The sequence below is a fragment of the Eriocheir sinensis genome, chromosome 57 (assembly GCF_024679095.1).
Source record: "Eriocheir sinensis breed Jianghai 21 chromosome 57, ASM2467909v1, whole genome shotgun sequence".
Taxonomy (NCBI): Eukaryota; Metazoa; Arthropoda; class Malacostraca; order Decapoda; family Varunidae; genus Eriocheir; species Eriocheir sinensis.
In genome coordinates, this window is record NC_066565.1 from 133,490 (window position 1) to 157,033 (window position 23,544).

At 39.9% G+C, this 23,544-nt stretch overlaps 1 protein-coding gene and 1 long non-coding RNA gene across 8 annotated transcripts in view; both read left to right on the forward strand.

Annotated features, from left to right (window-relative positions):
- LOC126984366 (uncharacterized) overlaps positions 1–10,297 on the forward strand; it is a 58,785-nt gene extending 48,488 nt beyond the window's left edge. For 6 of the 7 annotated variants that reach the window (XR_007736596.1, XR_007736597.1, XR_007736593.1 and 3 more), the window contains one exon: positions 10,229–10,297. Coding sequence is in view for 1 of the 7 variants with exons in the window: in XM_050837991.1 (XP_050693948.1) it covers positions 10,231–10,235 (5 nt within the window). In the remaining 6 variants the exon portion in view is untranslated. The remainder of the gene's footprint in view (positions 1–10,228) is intronic. The other variant, XM_050837991.1, reaches the window with a different exon arrangement.
- On the forward strand, positions 5,355–6,254 carry LOC126984368 (uncharacterized). Its single transcript, XR_007736602.1, has 3 exons — positions 5,355–5,856; positions 5,940–6,022; positions 6,181–6,254. It is a non-coding gene; the product is annotated as an uncharacterized LOC126984368 (long non-coding RNA).
- Positions 10,298–23,544: the final 13,247 nt, after the last annotated feature.

Genomic DNA, 23,544 nt, shown 5'->3' on the forward strand with positions numbered 1-23,544 from the left:
ATGATTCAGGAGTTACTTACAGGGTTAAGGATCATGAAAATATTACAGCCTCTTGTTTACCAGCAGTTAGGTGAGTGTAGGAAATGATTCAGGAGTTACTTACAGGGTTAAGGATCATGAAAATATTACAGCCTCTTGTTTACCAGCAGTTAGGTGAGTGTAGGAAATGATTCAGGAGTTACTTACAGGGTTAAGGATCATGAAAATATTACAGCCTCTTGTTTACCTGCAGTTAGGTGAGTGTAGGAAATGATTGAGGTGTTACTTACAGGGTTAAGGATCATGAAAATATTACAGCCTCTTGTTTACCAGCAGTTAGGTGAGTGTAGGTAATGATTCAGGAGTTACTTACAGGGTTAAGGATCATGAAAATATTACAGCCTCTTGTTTACCAGCAGTTAGGTGAGTGTAGGTAATGATTCAGGAGTTACTTACAGGGTTAAGGATCATGAAAATATTACAGCCTCTTGTTTACCAGCAGTTAGGTGAGTGTAGGAAATGATTCAGGAGTTACTTACAGGGTTAAGGATCATGAAAATATTACAGCCTCTTGTTTACCAGCAGTTAGGTGAGTGTAGGAAATGATTGAGGTGTTACAGGGTTAACCCGGTAACAGCGACGGGCCAAATCTGTGGCTTTACTGTGTAGCAGCGACGGGCCAAGTTTGTGGCTTTACCGTGTAGCAGCGACGGGCCAAATTTGTGGCTTTACCGTGTAGCAGCGATGGGCCAAATTTGTGGCTTTACTGTGTAGCAGCGACGGGCCAAATTTGTGGCTTTACCGTGTAGCAGCGATGGGCCAAATATGTGGCTTTACTGTGTAGCAGCGACGGGCCAAATTTGTGGCTTTACCGTGTAGCAGCGACGGGCCAAATTTGTGGCTTTACCGTGTAGCAGCGACGGGCCAAATTTGGGGCTTTACCACGTAGCAGCAAGGGGCCAAATTTGGGGCTTTACCATGTAGCAGCGATGGGCCAAATTTGTGCCATGATATAAACCCCCCAAATTATATGATACATAATCTGATCACAAATGTTTTGATATATATTATTAAATGGTTTGTGTGAGGGGTGATTTTTTCTCATTTTTCTCGCTTGGAGGGACCATTAACCCTTTCATTGCTAAATGCTGGCAGCAAGCGTAAGGCGTATTTGCTGGCGTTGTTAAACACTCGCTGCGAGCTCCAGCCGCACTCAAATCTCCCACGGATGAGTGTGTTCCAACACTGATTCTCACAACACAGGATTGCCAATTGAGTGTGTTCTTCACTAAATTTGGTGGAAAATCATGTCAGCCCAGCGCGGCAAATCTGCGGACGAGCAACTGGTGGATGTTGTTGACCAATGTAGCGACATTTTTGCATAGTTTCACATGACTGATATTTTGATCAAATAGTTGTAAATATTGCAGTTGTCAATACTGCGATATTTTGATCAAATAGTTGTAAATATTGCAGTTGTCAATACTGCCCTGCCAGCACCCCATCATCAAGAGATCTACAGTAGTTGCCTTACAGCTGACCGTCGCGCATGTATAAATGTACGTCTTCACAGGCAACACCCCCTCAACGTGCCTGTACTTTCGCAGGAGAGGTTTACATTACTGAATTGTATAGATCTTGGCCTCCTCTTTCCAATGGTGTTTTTGTTTTGTAACTGTGATGAATAGTTTTTGAGATATAGCAGTTAAAAGAGATGCCCCGCTGGGGTGCCCGAGCGTGCCTGAGGGGATAGTCTCGTTGCGAGCGCTTAGCAATGAAAGGGTTAGCCCTTCCTATGTACCATAAACCTAAAAGAAACACTCAATAGAACCTAATTATTCTCCTTTTTGGCCTTTGGAAGTAGTTGATGTGAGGGTCGGGTCATAGTAATTGCCCTCCTGAAATACATATTTAACAAGGCGCTCGTAGAAGTTTGAGGTCATTCCAGGCGTACCAGCTTCATGACCCAGGTGGTGGTGGTGGTTTAATGACCCTTCCTATGCACCATGAATCTAAAAGAAACACTCAATAGAGTCTAATTATTCTCCTTTTTGTCCTTTTGAAATAGTAGATGTGAAAGGCAGAAGTGTCTGATGGTCACATTCTTAAATATAGCCAAGACAAGACGGCTTTCCTAGGAGTCACAGGCATTCCCAGGGGTTGGCCCAGGTGGTGGTTTAACCCTTCCTCTGTACCATGAACCTAAGAAAACACTCATTAGAAACCGACTGACCACCTTTTCGGCCTTTAAAATTGGTTAACTTGAGGGTCTCAGAATGCCGCCCTAAGGGTGTGTGCCATGATTGACCTAAATTGTACACTGCCATATTACATTATTATAAGTCCACAGTGTTCCCATCACAGCAACACTGTACCCAGCGTTGCCATGTACTCAAATCATTGCCTATATTGTTTCAAGGCCCTAAAACTATTGTACATGCACCAATAATGCCCTAAAATTAAAGTTAATGTTATTAGTGTCAAGTATTGATGCTTTTGTGGCAATACTTGTGAGTAAAAAAACAGGAAATGCGATATATGTTCATGGTGGTTCATGGTGAGCTGGCAACGTTGACTGTACCTCATATATCGCACTTGACTGGGGCCGCCAAACCCTTAGGAGAAGCTAAATTGCACTTGCCAAACAGTAGAATCAATGGGGTTTACTCTAATGGGGTCCAGGCCCTCCCCAAGGTACCCATTCCTCCCCCATTACACTCAGGCAATGGTGGGATACATACAGCATGTTAGTTGAAGGGTTAACCCAGTGGTAGCAGCGGGGATCATGTTTCTTAATGGTCCCTATTCATTGCCAGTAAAAGTATACAGAGTTATAATATCTGCCAAAATTAATACGTAAAGCACATACTGCACCATAGCTTTACGATATATGAGGATGATAGGTATCTATTTAATAATGAGTCTATGCACCCCTGCTGTGATTACACTGTTAAAAATCTGCTGCAAGGCTTTGAGGCCTGTCACTAGTGGAGCCTGTGGCCACATGTCTGCAGACCCATTCATACGTTAGAGACAGACACACCAGTCGGCTGTGCTATTTGACGATGACTGAGGCCTTCACCGTCAAGGATAATGATGACTTTGTGGCGGTCTTGTGGGGTCTGCATTGCCACCAACTTGAGCATGTCTTTGGCCAGTATAGTAAGACAGTTTTGCTTCTTACATCAGCTATTTCTAAGGGCTAAAGAGGGGATCAGTTGGGTTGCAATGAGTGTTTTTTGGGTTCATGCAACTGAAGAAGGGTTAGGCCAGCACCAGGGTTATAAAACTACCCCTGGAAATGCCCACAACTCCTTGGAAAGCCCTGCCAGATGTGTGTTTCTCCTCCACTTCCTTCCCTTCCATCCCTTTCCTTCCCATCCCATCCCATCCCTTCCTCTCCCATCCCATCCTTTCCCATCCCATCCCTTCCCATCCCTTCCCTTCCAATCCTATCCCTTCCCTCTCAGGGAATTTTGATGCTTGTAAATCCAAACACTCGTACAACTTGTATAATGTAACCCTCGTAAGAAGATGGCTCCACTATAAACACTTGCCTGCGCCATGATGGGCTGGGGCCGAATACCATCCAGGCCCCTCAAGCAAGCCTACCGGCGCAATAGGAGGAGATGTAAAAAAAACAAAAAAACAAAAAAAGCAGAGGTATCACTGTGCCGTCAATTATCCCGAGTTAAAAATTCCTTGTTCTGCCGCATACAACTGTTTCCTTAATATAAAGCATGTTAATTTTCTTGGGGGGGGGACTTAGGGCCGCTTTCACAGTCGTTATGTTTGTTTTGATCGCTACCAATGATCGCCGCTGTAGAATTTCCACTTAAAACTGGCCGATGGGGTGGTAGTGGGGTTAGCCTAGCCTTGCCACACACTCTCAACCCCTCTCGCTTCCTCTGCAGCCGCCACCACCCCATAGGCCAGTTTCACGTGGAAAACTATAGCATCGATCGGCGCCATTGGTAACGATCAAAACAAAGCTTCCCTAAGTGCCGAAAGTCTGTCATAAGCAGCGTGAACTTCATCTAATTCACCCCAAAGTAACCTTACTCTGTCTTGAATGACCCTAAACTAATGTAATTCACTCTCATCTTACCTAAAACTACAGTTGAATTACCCTAAACTTGCCTTAAAATATTCCCCTTAACGTAATTCACTCCAAGGTAACCTGAATCTGACCTATCCTGACCTTACCTTAATATCCTAACCTTACCTTAACTTATCCTGACCTTACCCTTAAGTGAGGGTTTCAGGACGGTACAGAATTTTGCTAATATTTTCTGCACCTGTACATGTATGTTCATAAGCCCAGCATAATTTTTCATTAACACTATTTTATTATTATTATTATTATTATTATTATTATTATTATTATTATTATTATTATTATTATGCACTATATTCAAAGGTTAGGTTATATATTATGCATTCAAAGATTGTTTTACTAAAGTTATGATTAAATTTTTTTATTATTGTAGGGCTATTGTATGTGTGAATTGTTTGGATTCTCTCTCTCTCTTTCTTTAATTTTAGCCTGAAAAGAATTTATAATGACCTCAAAAAATGAATTATCAACTGTTTACTTATCCTTACTTATCTTTATAGACTAGAAGAAGAAGAAGAGGAAGAGGAAGAGGAAGACTGGCAGACAGACATTCCATTGGTGAGTGTTAAATAATTTTCCTTCCTTTCTTCCTTCCTTCCTGGCTCTTGGATAGGTTAGGTTAAAGGGGCTGATTATTAAACATTTCAACGCCCATACTCACTTCTGTAAGGCTTTCATAGTAGGGCTTTTTGGGCATGTCCTAGGGTAGTTTTATGACCCTTGAGGTAGTGTGACCCTTCCCCTGCACCATGAACCTAAAGAAACACATTTGACGAGGCTTTGGGAGGAGTTTTTGGCATTCCCACGGATAGTTCTGGCACGTGAGGAAGGGCGTCAGATGGTACATGGCGGACACGTTCTTTTCCTGCACAGAAGGGCACACACACACACACACACACACAGAAAAAGGCCTTCAAAGTACGGCCTTTCTTTCCGTACTTTCTTGCGCAAAAAATACATGAAAGAGGTCGTTAAAAATAAGAGAAAAGTGCTCACCCTTCCTCTTGTATGCACTTTGTTAGGCACTTTTCTGTGTTATAAAAGCATGTACAGCAGGTGACCCTTTTCAACTGGACCGTAATTCAGTGGTTCGCCAGACACACCCAGTTGTCAATATGCAGATTTACCCCGTCTCCACACTACTAAACGTGGTACTGTGTCATTGTATTACCAGCTCATTATTACAACTCTGAACAACGGTCCGTTCTCTCATGTGGGACACACTGGTTCGTCCAACGTCCACACTCTGGGTGACCAATAAGGAGGGTAACCGTTGTGGTGTGGCTGGTGGAGTGTGCCGCTCCTCCACCAAGACCTGGCTCACTCTCCACCCTTTAACCAGGCCAGGCAATCCCTCCCACATGATTCTCATTTAGATATCGCTGAGAGCCATGACTGGCATAATGGTTGGTCTGTGGTATTGACTCCATATCCTGACCACTTAGTTAGCCTTGAAATAAGGGAGTTGTATGCAGAAATTATGGAGCGCTTGAACCAGTGAGTGTGATGATTTCTAGTGAGCGTCTCCGTGGGGCGGCAACGCTATTGTTCAATGGTGTCTGGCATTTACAGCTTCTTGTTTACCACCAGTTAGGTGAGTGTAGGAAATGATTGAGGTGTTACTTACAGGGTTAAGGATCATGAAAATATTACAGCCTCTTGTTTACCTGCAGTTAGGTGAGTGTAGGAAATGATTGAGGTGTTACTTACAGGGTTAAGGATCATGAAAATATTACAGCCTCTTGTTTACCAGCAGTTAGGTGAGTGTAGGAAATGATTCAGGAGTTACTTACAGGGTTAAGGATCATGAAAATATTACAGCCTCTTGTTTACCAGCAGTTAGGTGAGTGTAGGAAATGATTGAGGTGTTACTTACAGGGTTAAGGATCATGAAAATATTACAGCCTCTTGTTTACCAGCAGTTAGGTGAGTGTAGGTAATGATTCAGGAGTTACAGGGTTAAGGATCATGAAAATATTACAGCCTCTTGTTTACCAGCAGTTAGGTGAGTGTAGGTAATGATTCAGGAGTTACAGGGTTAAGGATCATGAAAATATTACAGCCTCTTGTTTACCAGCAGTTAGGTGAGTGTAGGAAATGATTGAGGTGTTACTTACAGGGTTAAGGATCATGAAAATATTACAGCCTCTTGTTTACCCAGCAATTGGGTGAGTAAAGGAAATGAAAACCAGTAACAGCGTGAACTAAATCTGTGGCTGTGAGTGCAGCCTCTTCGAGACAGCAGTTAGGTGAGTGTAGGAAGCAGTTGAGGTGTCCACACTGTATTTTACCACAGCGAGCGATGCCATAAATCAACTGCTACAAGTGTAGCTGACAGAATAAATTTGTGGTACCGTCAAATGTAACGACGGAAAACATTTGTGGTTTACTGTGTAGCAGCGACGGGCCAAATTTGTGGCTTTACCGTGTAGCAGCGACGGGCCAAATTTGTGGCTTTACCGTGTAGCAGCGACGGGCCAAATTTGGGGCTTTACCGCGTAACAAGGGAATTTGGGGCTTTACGTAGAAGTAAGGGGCCAAATTTGGGCTTTACTGTAGCAGCGATGGGCCAAATTTGTGCCATGATATAAACCCCCCAAATTATATGATACATAATCTGATCACAAATGTTTTGATATATATTATTAAATGGTTTGTGTGAGGGGTGATTTTTTCTCATTTTTCTCGCTTGGAGGGACCATTAACCCTTTCATTGCTAAATGCTGGCAGCAAGCGTAAGGCGTATTTGCTGGCGTTGTTAAACACTCGCTGCGAGCTCCAGCCGCACTCAAATCTCCCACGGATGAGTGTGTTCCAACACTGATTCTCACAACACAGGATTGCCAATTGAGTGTGTTCTTCACTAAATTTGGTGGAAAATCATGTCAGCCCAGCGCGGCAAATCTGCGGACGAGCAACTGGTGGATGTTGTTGACCAATGTAGCGACATTTTTGCATAGTTTCACATGACTGATATTTTGATCAAATAGTTGTAAATATTGCAGTTGTCAATACTGCCCTGCCAGCACCCCATCATCAAGAGATCTACAGTAGTTGCCTTACAGTTGACTGTCGCGCATGTATAAATGTACGTCTTCACAGGCAACACCCCCTCAACGTGCCTGTACTTTCGCAGGAGAGGTTTACATTACTGAATTGTATAGATCTTGGCCTCCTCTTTCCAATGGTGTTTTTGTTTTGTAACTGTGATGAATAGTTTTTGAGATATAGCAGTTAAAAGAGATGCCCCGCTGGGGTGCCCGAGCGTGCCTGAGGGGATAGTCTCGTTGCGAGCGCTTAGCAATGAAAGGGTTAACCCTTCCTATGTACCATAAACCTAAAAGAAACACTCAATAGAACCTAATTATTCTCCTTTTTGGCCTTTGGAAGTAGTTGATGTGAGGGTCGGGTCATAGTAATTGCCCTCCTGAAATACATATTTAACAAGGCGCTCGTAGAAGTTTGAGGTCATTCCAGGCGTACCAGCTTCATGACCCAGGTGGTGGTGGTGGTTTAATGACCCTTCCTATGCACCATGAATCTAAAAGAAACACTCAATAGAGTCTAATTATTCTCCTTTTTGTCCTTTTGAAATAGTAGATGTGAAAGGCAGAAGTGTCTGATGGTCACATTCTTAAATATAGCCAAGACAAGACGGCTTTCCTAGGAGTCACAGGCATTCCCAGGGGTTGGCCCAGGTGGTGGTTTAACCCTTCCTCTGTACCATGAACCTAAGAAAACACTCATTAGAAACCGACTGACCACCTTTTCGGCCTTTAAAATTGGTTAACTTGAGGGTCTCAGAATGCTGCCCTATGGGTGTGTGCCATGATTGACCTAAATTGTACACTGCCATATTACATTATTATAAGTCCACAGTGTTCCCATCACAGCAACACTGTACCCAGCGTTGCCATGTGCTCAAATCATTGCCTATATTGTTTCAAGGCCCTAAAACTATTGTACATGCACCAATAACGCCCTAAAATTAAAGTTAATGTTATTAGTGTCAAGTATTGATGCTTTTGTGGCAATACTTGTGAGTAAAAAAACAGGAAATACGATATATGTTCATGGTGGTTCATGGTGAGCTGGCAACGTTGACTGTACCTCATATATCGCACTTGACTGGGGCCGCCAAACCCTTAGGAGAAGCTAAATTGCACTTGCCAAACAGTAGAATCAATGGGGTTTACTCTAATGGGGTCCAGGCCCTCCCCAAGGTACCCATTCCTCCCCCATTACACTCACCTCCTAGGGCAATGGTGGGATACATACAGCATGTTAGTTGAAGGTTAACCCAGTGGTAGCAGCAGGGATCATGTTTCTTAATGGTCCCTATTCATTGCCAGTAAAAGTATACAGAATTATAATATCTGCCAAAATTAATACGTAAAGCACATACTGCACCATAGCTATACGATATATGAGGATGATAGGTATCTATTTAATAATGAGTCTATGCACCCCTGCTGTGATTACACTGTTAAAAATCTGCTGCAAGGCTTTGAGGCCTGTCACTAGTGGAGCCTGTGGCCACATGTCTGCAGACCCATTCATACGTTAGAGACAGACACACCAGTCGGCTGTGCTATTTGACGATGACTGAGGCCTTCACCGTCAAGGATAATGATGACTTTGTGGCGGTCTTGTGGGGTCTGCATTGCCACCAACTTGGGCATGTCTTTGGCCAGTATAGTAAGACAGTTTTGCTTCTTACATCAGCTATTTCTAAGGGCTAAAGAGGGGATCAGTTGGGTTGCAATGAGTGTTTTTTGGGTTCATGCAACTGAAGAAGGGTTAGGGCAGCACCAGGGTTATAAAACTACCCCTGGAAATGCCCACAACTCCTTGGAAAGCCCTGCCAGATGTGTGTTTCTCCCACTCCACTTCCCTTCCCTTCCCATCCCTTTCCTTCCCTTCCCATCCCATCCCATCCCTTCCTCTCCCATCCCATCCTTTCCCATCCCATCCCTTCCCATCCCTTCCCTTCCAATCCTATCCCTTCCCTCTCAGGGAATTTTGATGCTTGTAAATCCAAACACTCGTACAACTTGTATAATGTAACCCTCGTAAGAAGATGGCTCCACTATAAACACTTGCCTGCGCCATGATGGGCTGGGGCCGAATACCATCCAGGCCCCTCAAGCAAGCCTACCGGCACAATAGGAGGAGATGTAAAAAAAACAAAAAAAGCAGAGGTATCACTGTGCCGTCAATTATCCCGAGTTAAAAATTCCTTGTTCTGCCGCATACAACTGTTTCCTTAATATAAAGCATGTTAATTTTCTTGGGGGGGGGACTTAGGGCCGCTTTCACAGTCGTTATGTTTGTTTTGATCGCTACCAATGATCGCCGCTGTAGAATTTCCACTTAAAACTGGCCGATGGGGTGGTAGTGGGGTTAGCCTAGCCTTGCCACACTCTCAACACCTCTCGCTTCCTCTGCAGCCGCCACCACCCCATAGGCCAGTTTCACGTGGAAAACTATAGCATCGATCGGCGCCATTGGTAACGATCAAAACAAAGCTTCCCTAAGTGCCGAAAGTCTGTCATAAGCAGCGTGAACTTCATCTAATTCACCCCAAAGTAACCTTACTCTGTCTTGAATGACCCTAAACTAATGTAATTCACTCTCATCTTACCTAAAACTACAGTTGAATTACCCTAAACTTGCCTTAAAATATTCCCCTTAACGTAATTCACTCCAAGGTAACCTGAATCTGACCTATCCTGACCTTACCTTAATATCCTAACCTTACCTTAACTTATCCTGACCTTACCCTTAAGTGAGGGTTTCAGGACGGTACAGAATTTTGCTAATATTTTCTGCACCTGTACATGTATGTTCATAAGCCCAGCATAATTTTTCATTAACACTATTTTATTATTATTATTATTATTATTATTATTATGCACTATATTCAAAGGTTAGGTTATATATTATGCATTCAAAGATTGTTTTACTAAAGTTATGATTAAATTTTTTTATTATTGTAGGGCTATTGTATGTGTGAATTGTTTGGATTCTCTCTCTCTCTCTCTCTCTTTCTATAATTTTAGCCTGAAAAGAATTTATAATGACCTCAAAAAATGAATTATCAACTGTTTACTTATCCTTACTTATCTTTAGAGACTAGAAGAAGAAGAAGAGGAAGAAGAGGAAGAGGAAGAGGAAGACTGACAGACAGACATTCCATTGGTGAGTGTTAAATAATTTTCCTTCCTTTCTTCCTTCCTTCCTGGCTCTTGGATAGGTTAGGTTAAAGGGGCTGATTATTAAACATTTCAACGCCCAAACTCACTTCTGTAAGGCTTTCATAGTAGGGCTTTTTGGGCATGTCCTGGGGTAGTTTTATGACCCTTGAGGTAGTGTGACCCTTCCCCTGCACCATGAACCTAAAGAAACACATTTGACGAGGCTTTGGGAGGAGTTTTTGGCATTCCCACGGATAGTTCTGGCACGTGAGGAAGGGCGTCAGATGGTACATGGCGGACACGTTCTTTTCCTGCACAGAAGGGCACACACACACACACACACACACACACACACACACACACACAGAAAAAGGGCTTCAAAGTACGGCCTTTCTTTCCGTACTTTCTTGCGCAAAAAATACATGAAAGAGGTCGTTAAAAATAACAGAAAAGTGCTCACCCTTCCTCTTGTATGCACTTTGTTAGGCACTTTTCTGTGTTATAAAAGCATGTACAGCAGGTGACCCTTTTCAACTGGACCGTAATTCAGTGGTTCGCCAGACACACCCAGTTGTCAATATGCAGATTTACCCCGTCTCCACACTACTAAACGTGGTACTGTGTCATTGTATTACCAGCTCATTATTACAACTCTGAACAACGGTCCGTTCTCTCATGTGGGACACACTGGTTCGTCCAACGTCCACACTCTGGGTGACCAATAAGGAGGGTAACCGTTGTGGTGTGGCTGGTGGAGTGTGCCGCTCCTCCACCAAGACCTGGCTCACTCTCCACCCTTTAACCAGGCCAGGCAATCCCTCCCACATGATTCTCATTTAGATATCGCTGAGAGCCATGACTGGCATAATGGTTGGTCTGTGGTATTGACTCCATATCCTGACCACTTAGTTAGCCTTGAAATAAGGGAGTTGTATGCAGAAATTATGGAGCGCTTGAACCAGTGAGTGTGATGATTTCTAGTGAGCGTCTCCGTGGGGCGGCAACGCTATTGTTCAATGGTGTCTGGCATTTACAGCTTCTTGTTTACCAGCAGTTAGGTGAGTGTAGGAAATGATTGAGGTGTTACAGGGTTAACCCGGTAACAGCGACGGGCCAAATCTGTGGCTTTACTGTGTAGCAGCGACAGGGTTAAGTTTGTAGCTTTACCGTGTAGCAGCGACGGCAAATTTGTGGCTTTACCGTGTAGCAGCGATGGGCCAAATTGTGGCTTTACTGTTTACCAGTAGCAGCTGAGGGCCAAATTGTGGCTTTACCGTGTAGCAGCGATGGGCCAAATTTGTGGCTTTACTGTGTAGCAGCGAGTGAAGGCCAAATTTGTGGCTTTACTTACCGTGTAGCAGCGATGAAAATTGTGGCTTTGTTTAGCAGCGAGTAGGCCAAATTTGTGGCATTACCGTGTAGCAGCGACGGGCCAAATTTGTGGCTTTACCGTGTAGCAGCGACGGGCCAAATTTGGGGCTTTACCGCGTAGCAGCAAGGGGCCAAATTTGGGGCTTTACCGTAGCAGCAGCGAGGGCCAAATTTGTGCCATGATATAAACCCCAAATTATATGATACATAATATGATCACAAAAGTTTTGAGATATATTATTAAATGGTATGTGTGAGGGGTGATTTGTTCAAATTTTTCTCGCAAGGAGGGACAATTAACCCTTTCATTGCTAAATGCTGGCAGCAAGCGTAAGGCGTATTTGCTGGCGTTGTTAAACACTCGCTGCGAGCTCCAGCCGCACTCAAATCTCCCACGGATGAGTGTGTTCCAACACTGATTCTCACAACACAGGATTGCCAATTGAGTGTGTTCTTCACTAAATTTGGTGGAAAATCATGTCAGCCCAGCGCGGCAAATCTGCGGACGAGCAACTGGTGGATGTTGTTGACCAATGTAGCGACATTTTTGCATAGTTTCACATGACTGATATTTTGATCAAATAGTTGTAAATATTGCAGTTGTCAATACTGCCCTGCCAGCACCCCATCATCAAGAGATTTACAGTAGTTGCCTTACAGCTGACCGTCGCGCATGTATAAATGTACGTCTTCACAGGCAACACCCCCTCAACGTGCCTGTACTTTCGCAGGAGAGGTTTACATTACTGAATCCTATAGATCTTGGCCTCCTCTTTCCAATGGTGGTTTTGTTTTGTAACTGTGATGAATAGTTTTTGAGATATAGCAGTTAAAAGAGACGCCCCGCTGGGGTGCCCGAGCGTGCCTGAGGGGATAGTCTCGTTGCGAGCGCTTAGCAATGAAAGGGTTAACCCTTCCTATGTACCATAAACCTAAAAGAAACACTCAATAGAACCTAATTATTCTCCTTTTTGGCCTTTGGAAGTAGTTGATGTGAGGGTCGGGTCATAGTAATTGCCCTCCTGAAATACATATTTAACAAGGCGCTCGTAGAAGTTTGAGGTCATTCCAGGCGTACCAGCTTCATGACCCAGGTGGTGGTGGTGGTTTAATGACCCTTCCTATGCACCATGAATCTAAAAGAAACACTCAATAGAGTCTAATTTTCTCCTTTTTGTCCTTTTGAAATAGTAGATGTGAAAGGCAGAAGTGTCTGATGGTCACATTCTTAAATATAGCCAAGACAAGACGGCTTTCCTAGGAGTCACAGGCATTCCCAGGGGTTGGCCCAGGTGGTGGTTTAACCCTTCCTCTGTACCATGAACCTAAGAAAACACTCATTAGAAACCGACTGACCACCTTTTCGGCCTTTAAAATTGGTTAACTTGAGGGTCTCAGAATGCCGCCCTAAGAGTGTGTGCCATGATTGACCTAAATTGTACACTGCCGTATTACACTATTATAAGTCCACAGTGTTCCCATCACAGCAACACTGTACCCAGCGTTGCCATGTACTCAAATCATTGCCTATATTGTTTCAAGACCCTAAAACTATTGTACAAGCACCAATAATGCCCTAAAATTAAAGTTAATGTTATTAGTGTCAAGTATTGATGCTTTTGTGGCAATACTTGTGAGTAAAAAAACAGGAAATGCGATATATGTTCATGGTGGTTCATGGTGAGCTGGCAACGTTGACTGTACCTCATTATCGCACTTGACTGGGGCCGCCAAACCCTTAGGAGAAGCTAAATTGCACTTGCCAAACAGTAGAATCAATGGGGTTTACTCTAATGGGGTCCAGGCCCTCCCCAAGGTACCCATTCCTCCCCCATTACACTCAGGCAATGGTGGGATACATACAGCATGTTAGTTGAAGGGTTAACCCAGTGGTAGCAGCGGGGATCATGTTTCTTAATGGTCCCTATTCATTGCCAGTAAAAGTATACAGAATTATAATATCTGCCAAAATTAATACGTAAAGCACATACTGCACCATAGCTATACGATATATGAGGATGATAGGTATCTATTTAACCCTTGCATCCGATGACGCAGTATACGCGTCATTTCGTCTCTCGTAGCATATCCGAGTGACGCGTATACTGCGTCATGGTCATTTCAGCCAGTGTGTGTTTTATTTCTTCTCGGGTATAGTACGAGATCTTTCAGAATGATGGCCGGATATGATACGGTGTTTTACGATCCTCCAAATATTTTTCTAATGTCAGAATATGAGGGAATTTCACGCACTCATAGTGGATCTTTGCAGACGGTTTCTGCCACTGGTAGTCAAATATCCTTGGTTTCTACCACGAAATAACACAAATAAAGTGAGGGAAAAATGATACTTGCGAGTGTGGAATTATCTCGCCCACAAAGCTGCCATGCAGTACATCCTCGCACTTTTGGTACGTCATGTATCAACATAATAATTCTTCGCCCCTCCCTTCCCTGCTCCTCTCATCTGTTTTTGCTTTTATTTTTTCCTTTTCTCTGTTATTATGAAATGAGAGAGAGAGAGAGAGAGAGAGAGAGAGAGAGAGAGAGAGAGAGAGAGAATCTTCAATTTACGGCCAGGCAGTTGTAAGTCACCCACAATAAAAACGTGGTTATCCATCCATAAGTTTTCTGGAGATGACAACCAAAGAAAATGCCAATAAAGGCATGGCTTTATGGTAGACTATTTTATAATGGGATTCACCTGCAGCAAAATTATTTTGAGAAGCATCGTCTAATCATACCTTTCTCTGTTTTTTCTATCCTATTTCTTTCACCCTATATGAATTAACATTATCACGTAAAGGACTAGTAGCTACTGTAAATCTGTTGCGTGTTTGTTCACATCCCCCCCTCTCTCTCTCCTCTCTCTCTCTCTCTCTCTCTCTCTCTCTCAGGCAGCCCCGAAAAACATACACACACACACACACACACACACACACACACACACAGATCCCAGCCTCTGTCATCACTTCTCCCCCTCCCCTAACCTCTCACACTCCCATTCCATCCCCTTCCCCCTCTCTCTCTCTCTACCTCTAAGAGAGAGAGAGAGAGAGAGAGAGAGAGAGGGGGAAGTAAGATATATGTTGAAGCTGTGACTCAAACACGTAGTAGCCGCCGTAGCTCAGTGGGCCGCGTGCTCAATTCACGGAGAGACTGAGTTCGATCCCAGCAAGGAGATTGGGTGGGCATCAACAATATAAAACAACAGAGTTGCATGCTGTATCACTGAGCTACGACGGTTACTTTTTGTCAAAAAATCCTCTCTTCTCAATAAATCCTCTCTCCTCAATAACTTCTCTCTCTCCTCAATAAATTCTCTCTCTCTCTCTCTCTCTCTCTCTCTCTCTCTCTCTCTCTCTCTCTCTCTCTCTCTCTCTCGATCTCTCTCCTCAATAAATCCTCTCCCTTCTCAATAAATCCTCACCCTTCTCAATAAATCCTCTCCCTTCTCAATAAATCCTCTCTCTTTCTACATACGAGCAATCCGTACCTAGCCAGTGCGTAATGTTTATATACGAGGCGGCCTGCCGAGAGGGTTTAAGTGACCTTTTCTTCAGTAAATTAAGGGTTGGATCAGTTTTCCTCCCAGAACACATTGCAAGAGTCCCGACCCTTGTTTATAACATATACAATGTCCCACGTCCCATCTCGGCTGGACGCTGGGCAGTTTTTGTACGTTGGCTATTCAGATTTTGATGCATTTTGTTAGATTTCTCCATCGTTTCTATACGTATAGGTGTTGTTAGTACCTCAGTGTCTTTCTTAATGATTATTTCATATATATATCATTCCATGTTATTTCCGTCATTCCATTCCTCCTCAGCGCGTAATATACGAGACGTTCAGCCAAGATCGGGTTTAAGTGACCTGTTCTCGAGTATATTAGGGTTCGATTCCTTCCCCCAGAACACTTATAAGACTGCCGACCCCTTGCTTTTACCATATACAAGGTCTCTTATGCCTATCTTAGCTGGACGTCTTGTAGTTTATGTAAAATTTGCTTCGGCTGTCTGAGCATATTTATTGCCAACTTATTGTATAGTATTGCAATATATATATATATATATATATATATATATATATATATATATATATATATATATATATATATATATATATATATATATATATATATATATATATTTAGGGCATATTATTGCTAACTTATTGCATGATATACTTATTAGTATAATATATATATATATATATATATATATATATATATATATATATATATATATATATATATATATATATATATATATATATATATATATATATATTGCTAACTTATTGCATGATATATTGCATAGTATTGCAATATATATATATATATATATATATATATATATATATATATATATATATATATATATATATATATATATATATATATATATATAACTTATTGCATGATATATAGTATTGCATATATATATATATATATATATATATATATATATATATATATATATATATATATATATATATATATATATATATATATATATATATATATATATATATATATTGCATATATATATATATATATATATATATATATATATATATATATATATATATATATATATTTAACTTATTGCATGATATACTTATATATGCATATATATATATATATATATATATATATATATATATATATATATATATATATATATATATATATATATATATATAGAGGCATATCTATTAGATATTTAAATATATATATATGATATATATAGATATATATATATATATATATATATATATATATATATATATATATATATATATATATATATATATACAAATTGCATGATATACTTAATATATATATATATATATATATATATATATATATATAGATATATATATATATATATATATATATATATATAGATATATATATATATAGATATATAGATATAGATGTATATAGATATAGATATAGATGTATATAGATATAGATATAGATGTATATATGATATATATATATAGATATATAATATAAATATAGAGATAGATAGATATATAGAGATATATAGAGATATATATATATAGAGATATATATATAGATATATATATATATAGATATAAATATATATAGAATATGAATATATATATATAGATATATATGAATGATGCATATATGATATAGATATATAGATATATAGAATATGGATATATATAATATAGATATATAGATATAGATATATAGATAAATATGAATATAGATATATGAATATATAGATATGATATATATATATATATATATATAGATATATAGATATATAGATATGATATATGGTATGATAGATGAATATATATGAAATATATAGTAGATATGAATAGATATAGATAGATAGATAGAATATGTGATGAATATAGATATACGGATATAGTATAGATAGATATATGAATATATATGAATTATAGATATATATATATAGATATATAGTATATATATATGATGATAGATATAGATATATATATGATATGATATGTAGTGTAGATATATATAGATATATATGAATATAGATATAGATGGTGGATATATATATATAGATATGAATGGGCGATATATATAGATATAGATATAGATATATATATAGATATAGATAGATATATATATATGAATATAGATGTATATATAGTATAGATATAGATATATATATAGATATGATGCAAATATAACATATATAGATAGATATAGATATATATATGAATATGAAGTATAGATATATATATAGATGAATATGAATATATATAGATATGAATATATATATATATAGATATATATAGACCAGATATAGATACAGATAGATATATAGATATATATAGATTGATATATATAGATATATATAGATATATATATATAACAGATAAGTCATATACATATATAGATATATATGAATGAATATATAGATGCATATGAAGATATATGATATATATATATGATATATATAGATATATATAGTATATATGAACATATAGATAGTATAGATAGATGAATATATATGAATGAATATGTACGAATGATGATATACATATGATAGATAGATATGATGATATATAGATAGATATATATAGATGATATAGATGATATGTATATAATGATGCGATATAGATATGAATGAATGGTATAGATGAATATATAGATGAATATAGATGATGATGTATATGAATGAGATGCGATATATGACCGATATATATGAATCTGAATGAATATATATAATATATAGATGAATATATGGATGAATATAGATGAATATATATAGATGAATATATATATATATGATATAGATGAATATAGATAGATATATAGATATAGATATGTATATATATATGAATAGATATAGATAGATATATATAGTATGAGATATATATAGATATATATATATGGTAGATATATATGAATATATATAATTAGTATGAATGTAGATATATATGAATGAATATATATATGAATGAAGGTATATATATACCCTTGCAATGCATAGTACCTTAACATATAGCAAAAGTGAGCCATATAATTTTTCTAAAATAAATACAAATTATTTTTTTTGTCAATCATTTATTAAATAAATAGAGCACATTTCCTTCACTAAGAGGCTGATTCTGCAGGAACTTGACACTTATTTCTTTCTTCATCAGAGTGTGCGGTGTCCCTTGACAATAGATTTGTTCAATTCTGCGAAAGGAAAAGTCGTGTTAGTCAACTCTGATGACTTGTACTTTCTCTGCAAGGGACTGTTCCTGTAAGCCAGTCACAGAAGATGTGAACTGTTCTGTACTATGAAGTCTTATAAATAAAGTTAGGTCACCGTGCCTTAGATTTATCTTGCCCCAAACCTTAGCTAGGATGACGGACACTTTTTTTAGGATTGACTTAAGCTAATTCTATATATATTAAAGGGAAAACCAATTTTCTGCGGAAAAAAGCCTTTAATATCGTTAAGAGATGAAGGAGGAGAAATTGGAAACAAGATAATGAGATATAAGAAAGTAAAGGAAGGAACTAACAGAGAAGATTGTATGCGAGAGCTAAAAAGTCATTGAAAAAGAATGATTAGAACTGAGAGAGAGAAAGGTACATCACAGAGGAATAGGAAAGTCTGGAATTTGGAAGACAAGGAGGAAGGAAGACAGACATGGAGTCTACTATCGTCAAGGATACCTGATTCAAGGTCGTCTCAACTTCCTTCCTAAGATCTATGAAGATGCCCTTCCGCCCCTCATGTCAGCTACTTAGCAAAGGTCAATAAGGAGATCAATCAGGAGTCTCTTTCTTGTTTTAAGTATCATAACATAAGAATTTAACTCTAACTACCACCTGGGATCAAACTGCTACCCCCTGGAAATTCTCACAACTCCTACAAAAAGCCTGTCAACTTTTATGGGGCAGACGATATTTTTTAGCAAAATGTGACTGTCAGATGCCAATATGGCAATAATCATGTTTCTAATTGAGTGGTTTGAAGGTTCATGGTACTTAGGAAGGGTTAATCTATGCATAGGGTCATAAAACTACCCCTGGAAATGCCCAAAATCTCCTCAGAAAGCCTTAAATACAAGTCTCTCGGGATGGCTTTTTCAAGAATGTGAGCCTCGGACATTCGCTCTGCCGTAAGCTACTTCCAAAGATGAGGAGGAAGGAAATTGGGTTCTTTTGACTTGTTTTATAGGTTCATGGTAAAGAGGAGAAGGATGTACATGAGAGGAGGAAAGTGAGGAAATAACTCCTGCAGAAAGCCATGTCAGTTGACCTCACTCAGACAAAATGTTTTTGAATACGACACTAATACAACCAATGACGTTTGAGGTTCTTGGTACAGTAGAAGGTTAAACAACCAACACCAGGGTCATCAAACTACTACTACCCCTGAGAAATTACATCACAGATGAGAGTCTGTAAAGGTGTGCGCTTGGGCAGGAGGACATTATTTTTCAGTCCATGGGTTTCTGGCGTAATATTGTAGTTTGCAAAAATGATCCGATTTGACAAAAATTACCAAATTGTAGTGGATGGAGGAGACATTGCACACCTCATGCACAGCCTATGCTACTAAGGAGGCCTATCAATCACACACACCACATGAGTAGAGATCATAAGGACAGATTGAAGAAGGAATGGGTAAACAAATGCTGAGTATATTCAAAGCTGCCGGGTCAGGGAGAGCCATTGATACCGATAATAATGTTAAGTATATTTTCAAGGCGTCACATTACAGGGACAACAATTGCATGAATGCGTTCTTTTAGGGATTAAGCTGGTAGTATTTTTAAACATAACCGCCTAAAATTCTCATGGTAGGAGTTACCTTTCAATAGACTGTGATAGTTTAACATGGTCTCGCATCTTCAACTGTATCTTCTCTACCATAACATATCAGACTAAAATATTTGAGGCGACGGCAGAGAAGTGAGGTGACATTAGGAATGGCGACCCTTGTGTAAATTCTGAAGGGTCTCTTTCCCCTTGCAATTAGTATCATAACATAGCAATTTAACTCTAATTTGCACTGGGAAAGACAGACTACCCCTCCAAGGATGACGAAGGGATGAATCAAAATGGAAGCTCAACTTTTATGGGGCAGACGGAGGTCACTTTCCTTGTAATTACACATCATGACGAGCAATATAACAATAATTATGTTCTAGTTAGCAAAAAGGAAGAACAAGATATAGTTACTTGCAAGGGAAAATAAACCTTGCATGGGATGATAGGGCTGGAAGTCTCGTAATCTGTTCTCAGTGTGTTACCGTGCTCTAATATAATAACAATAGGTCACCGTGCCTTAGGATTTCTCTGCCGTAAGCCTCGTTTATACGTTAAGAGATGAGGAGGAAGGGAAACAAGCAAATAATGGAACTCTATATATGCGATACAGTGAAAAGGATTTACCGAGAAGGATGTACGTATGAGAGGAGGAAAGTGAGGAGGAGAAGAGAGAGATTAAGGTAAGTAAAGGGAAGTAAAACTGACGATGAGGATATATATAAAAAAAAACTAAATAAAGAAGGAATGATTAGAACTGAGAGAGAGAGAAAGGTACATCACAGAGGAGGAAAGTCTGGAATTTGAGGAAGACAAGGAGGAAGGAACGCCAGCCATGGAGTCTACTGTCAAGGAGCCTGATTCAAGGTACGTCTCAAACTTCCTTCCTAAGATCTATGAACAGACCCTTCCGCCCCTCCCGTCAGCTACTTGCAAGGTCAATAAGGAGATCAATCAAGTTCTCGAGTCTTGTTTTTAAGATTCATGGTAAGGAGAAAGTTAAAACTACCACCTGGGTCATCAAACTGCCCCTGAAATTCTCACAACTCCTACAAAGCCTGTCAAATGTGTGTGCTTGGAACAATATTTTAAGAATGTGACTGTCAGATGCCAAAGGAGATCAATCGGGTTCTAATTGAGTGGTTTTGAAGGTTCATGGTACATAGGAAGGTTAATCTATCACCAGGGTCATAAAACTACCTGGAAATGCCCAAACTCCTACGGAAGCCTTAAATACAAGTCTCTCGGGATGGCTTTTTCAAGAATGTGAGCCTCGGACATTTGCTCCTCACATCAGCTACTTAAAGGCCGTAAAGGAGATTAATTGGGTTCTTTTGACTTGTTTTTCATGGTAAAGAGGAAAGGTCTTGCTACAACCAGGGTCATAAAACTACCCCTGGAAATGCCCAAACTCCTATGAAAGCCCTGTCAATTTAAGATCTAGTGAAGCAGACCTTCCCGCCCCTCACGCCGCTACTTGCAAAGGTCAATATGGGATCAACTGGTCTCACGAGTCTTGTTTTTAAGATTCATAGGTGAGAAAGTTAAACTACCACCTGGGTCATCAAAACGTCTTGAAATTCTCACAACCTCCTTGCCAGCCTGTCAAATGCTGCTTGGTTTATTTTTCAAGAATGTAACGTCGATGCCAAAGGAGATCACCGGGTTCTAATGGAGGTTTAAGTGTCTGCGGTATATAGACAGGTTAATCTATCACCAGGGTCATAAAACTGGCCTCAAATGCTTTCCAAAACTCTCCCACGGAAGCCTTGTAACAGGTCTCTGGATGGTTAGAATGTGGTTTCGACATTTCTGTTCCTCACATCAGCTATTTCATACGTAAAGATTAATTGGGTCTTTGACTTGTTTTTAAAAGGTCTTCAGAGGAAGAGGAAAGGTCTTACATAACTAGGGTCAAACTATTACCCCTGAAATGCCCTTAACTCCTATGAAAGCCCTGTCAGGTTGACTCCTTAATTAGGGACAAATGTTTTAACATGACACTAATATAACCAATAATATTTGAAATGAGTTTTTTTAGGTTCTTGACAAGAAGGGTTAAACTACAACCAGGTCATAAAACTACTGAAATGCCCACACCCTATGCGAAAGCCCTCTAATGGCTTCATCGTGACCTGGGGACTGAATGTTTAAGAATGTCACCACACACAACAAATATAATGATTGCTTTTTAGGGTTCTTGGTACAGTAGGAAGGGGTTGGAGTTGTAAAGTTTTGTTCGAATCGGCGCAACATCTGTGGTCATATGTCGGAGAGGGACAGACGGGGGAAGGAATTAGGAAATAGGAGAAGGGAACAGATCCCAGGAGACGGACACAACCCCCCTGAATTAATTACCTGGCACCCATTCATACTGCTTGGGATGGACAGGGGGCGTAGGGTATCAAAAGCCGCCCAAATTTTTCCACCCGCCTGGGAATCGAACCAGGGCTCTTTCTGGTTGTGAGCCGAGTGTGCAAATAACCACTGCAATTCAATAAAAGTCCCCTGTAGAAGGGTTAAACTTACCACCAGGGTCATCAAATTACCCCTGGAAATGCCCTCATTAATTCCTGTGAAGGGCCCCAGTCAAAGCAAAAAGCGCTTTGGGCAGGTGACATTTTTCAGTCCTCATGTTTCCTCACGTAATATTGTGGTTTGGTAAAAAATGATCAAATTTGACAAAATGTACCGCTAAATTTGAGTGTGGATGGAGAGGAGAGAGACATTAGCCCTCACCAAGCTAAGCACAACCTATGCGGCCTTCAGAACTGAAGACCTACTGACAGCCCAGTAACGTCACTGCATTTGCGTAACGTCATAACACACACCACATGAGACGTAGAGAGACTGCTTGCGGCAGATTGAAGAGGAAGGATGGATAAACAAAATGCTGGTATATCTCAAAGTTGCCAGGTCAGGGAGAGGCGAGCCGTGATACTGATACGTTAAGTGAGCAATTTTCAGGAAGACGTCACACATCGTACAGGGAATAAATTCGATTGCATGTGGTACGTTCCCTGCCGCCTTTTAGGGGATTAAGCTGGTAGTGTTTTTTTAAACATGATCCTGGCTGAAGTTCACTGCCTGAGTAAATTCTCTCATGGTAGAGTTGAGGGCTTTCAATGGACTGTTTTGTGACCGTGGTGGATAGTTTAACATGGTCTCAAAAGATTAACTGGAAAATTACGGCCAGAAAACCTGGTTGATCTTTCTCTTCAGGCTCCTTCTGCAAAATTTATAATAGGGAACAGCTGGAAAGCCTGGTCGTCACAGATCCTAGGCGAATGGCTTCCATGGACTCACTGAATCGTGACCCTGGTGATAGTTTTTGTTATTCCTCTGTACTATGAATTTGGGAAAATTACCAATAACAGCACCCAGATTATCTTCTCTGAGGCCTTGGGAATAGTCATTAAGGAGCGCTTAAAAGCCTCCTCATAGGTAAGTAGTTCCTGGCCACGGAATGTGACCAAAGTGACCCTGATGATAGCTATACACTCCCTCTGGCACCATGAATGGGAAATTCACCCATGAAATCCCTATTTATCTTCTCTACGTGCCATACAAAAGTCAAGGAATAGAGCAGGGAA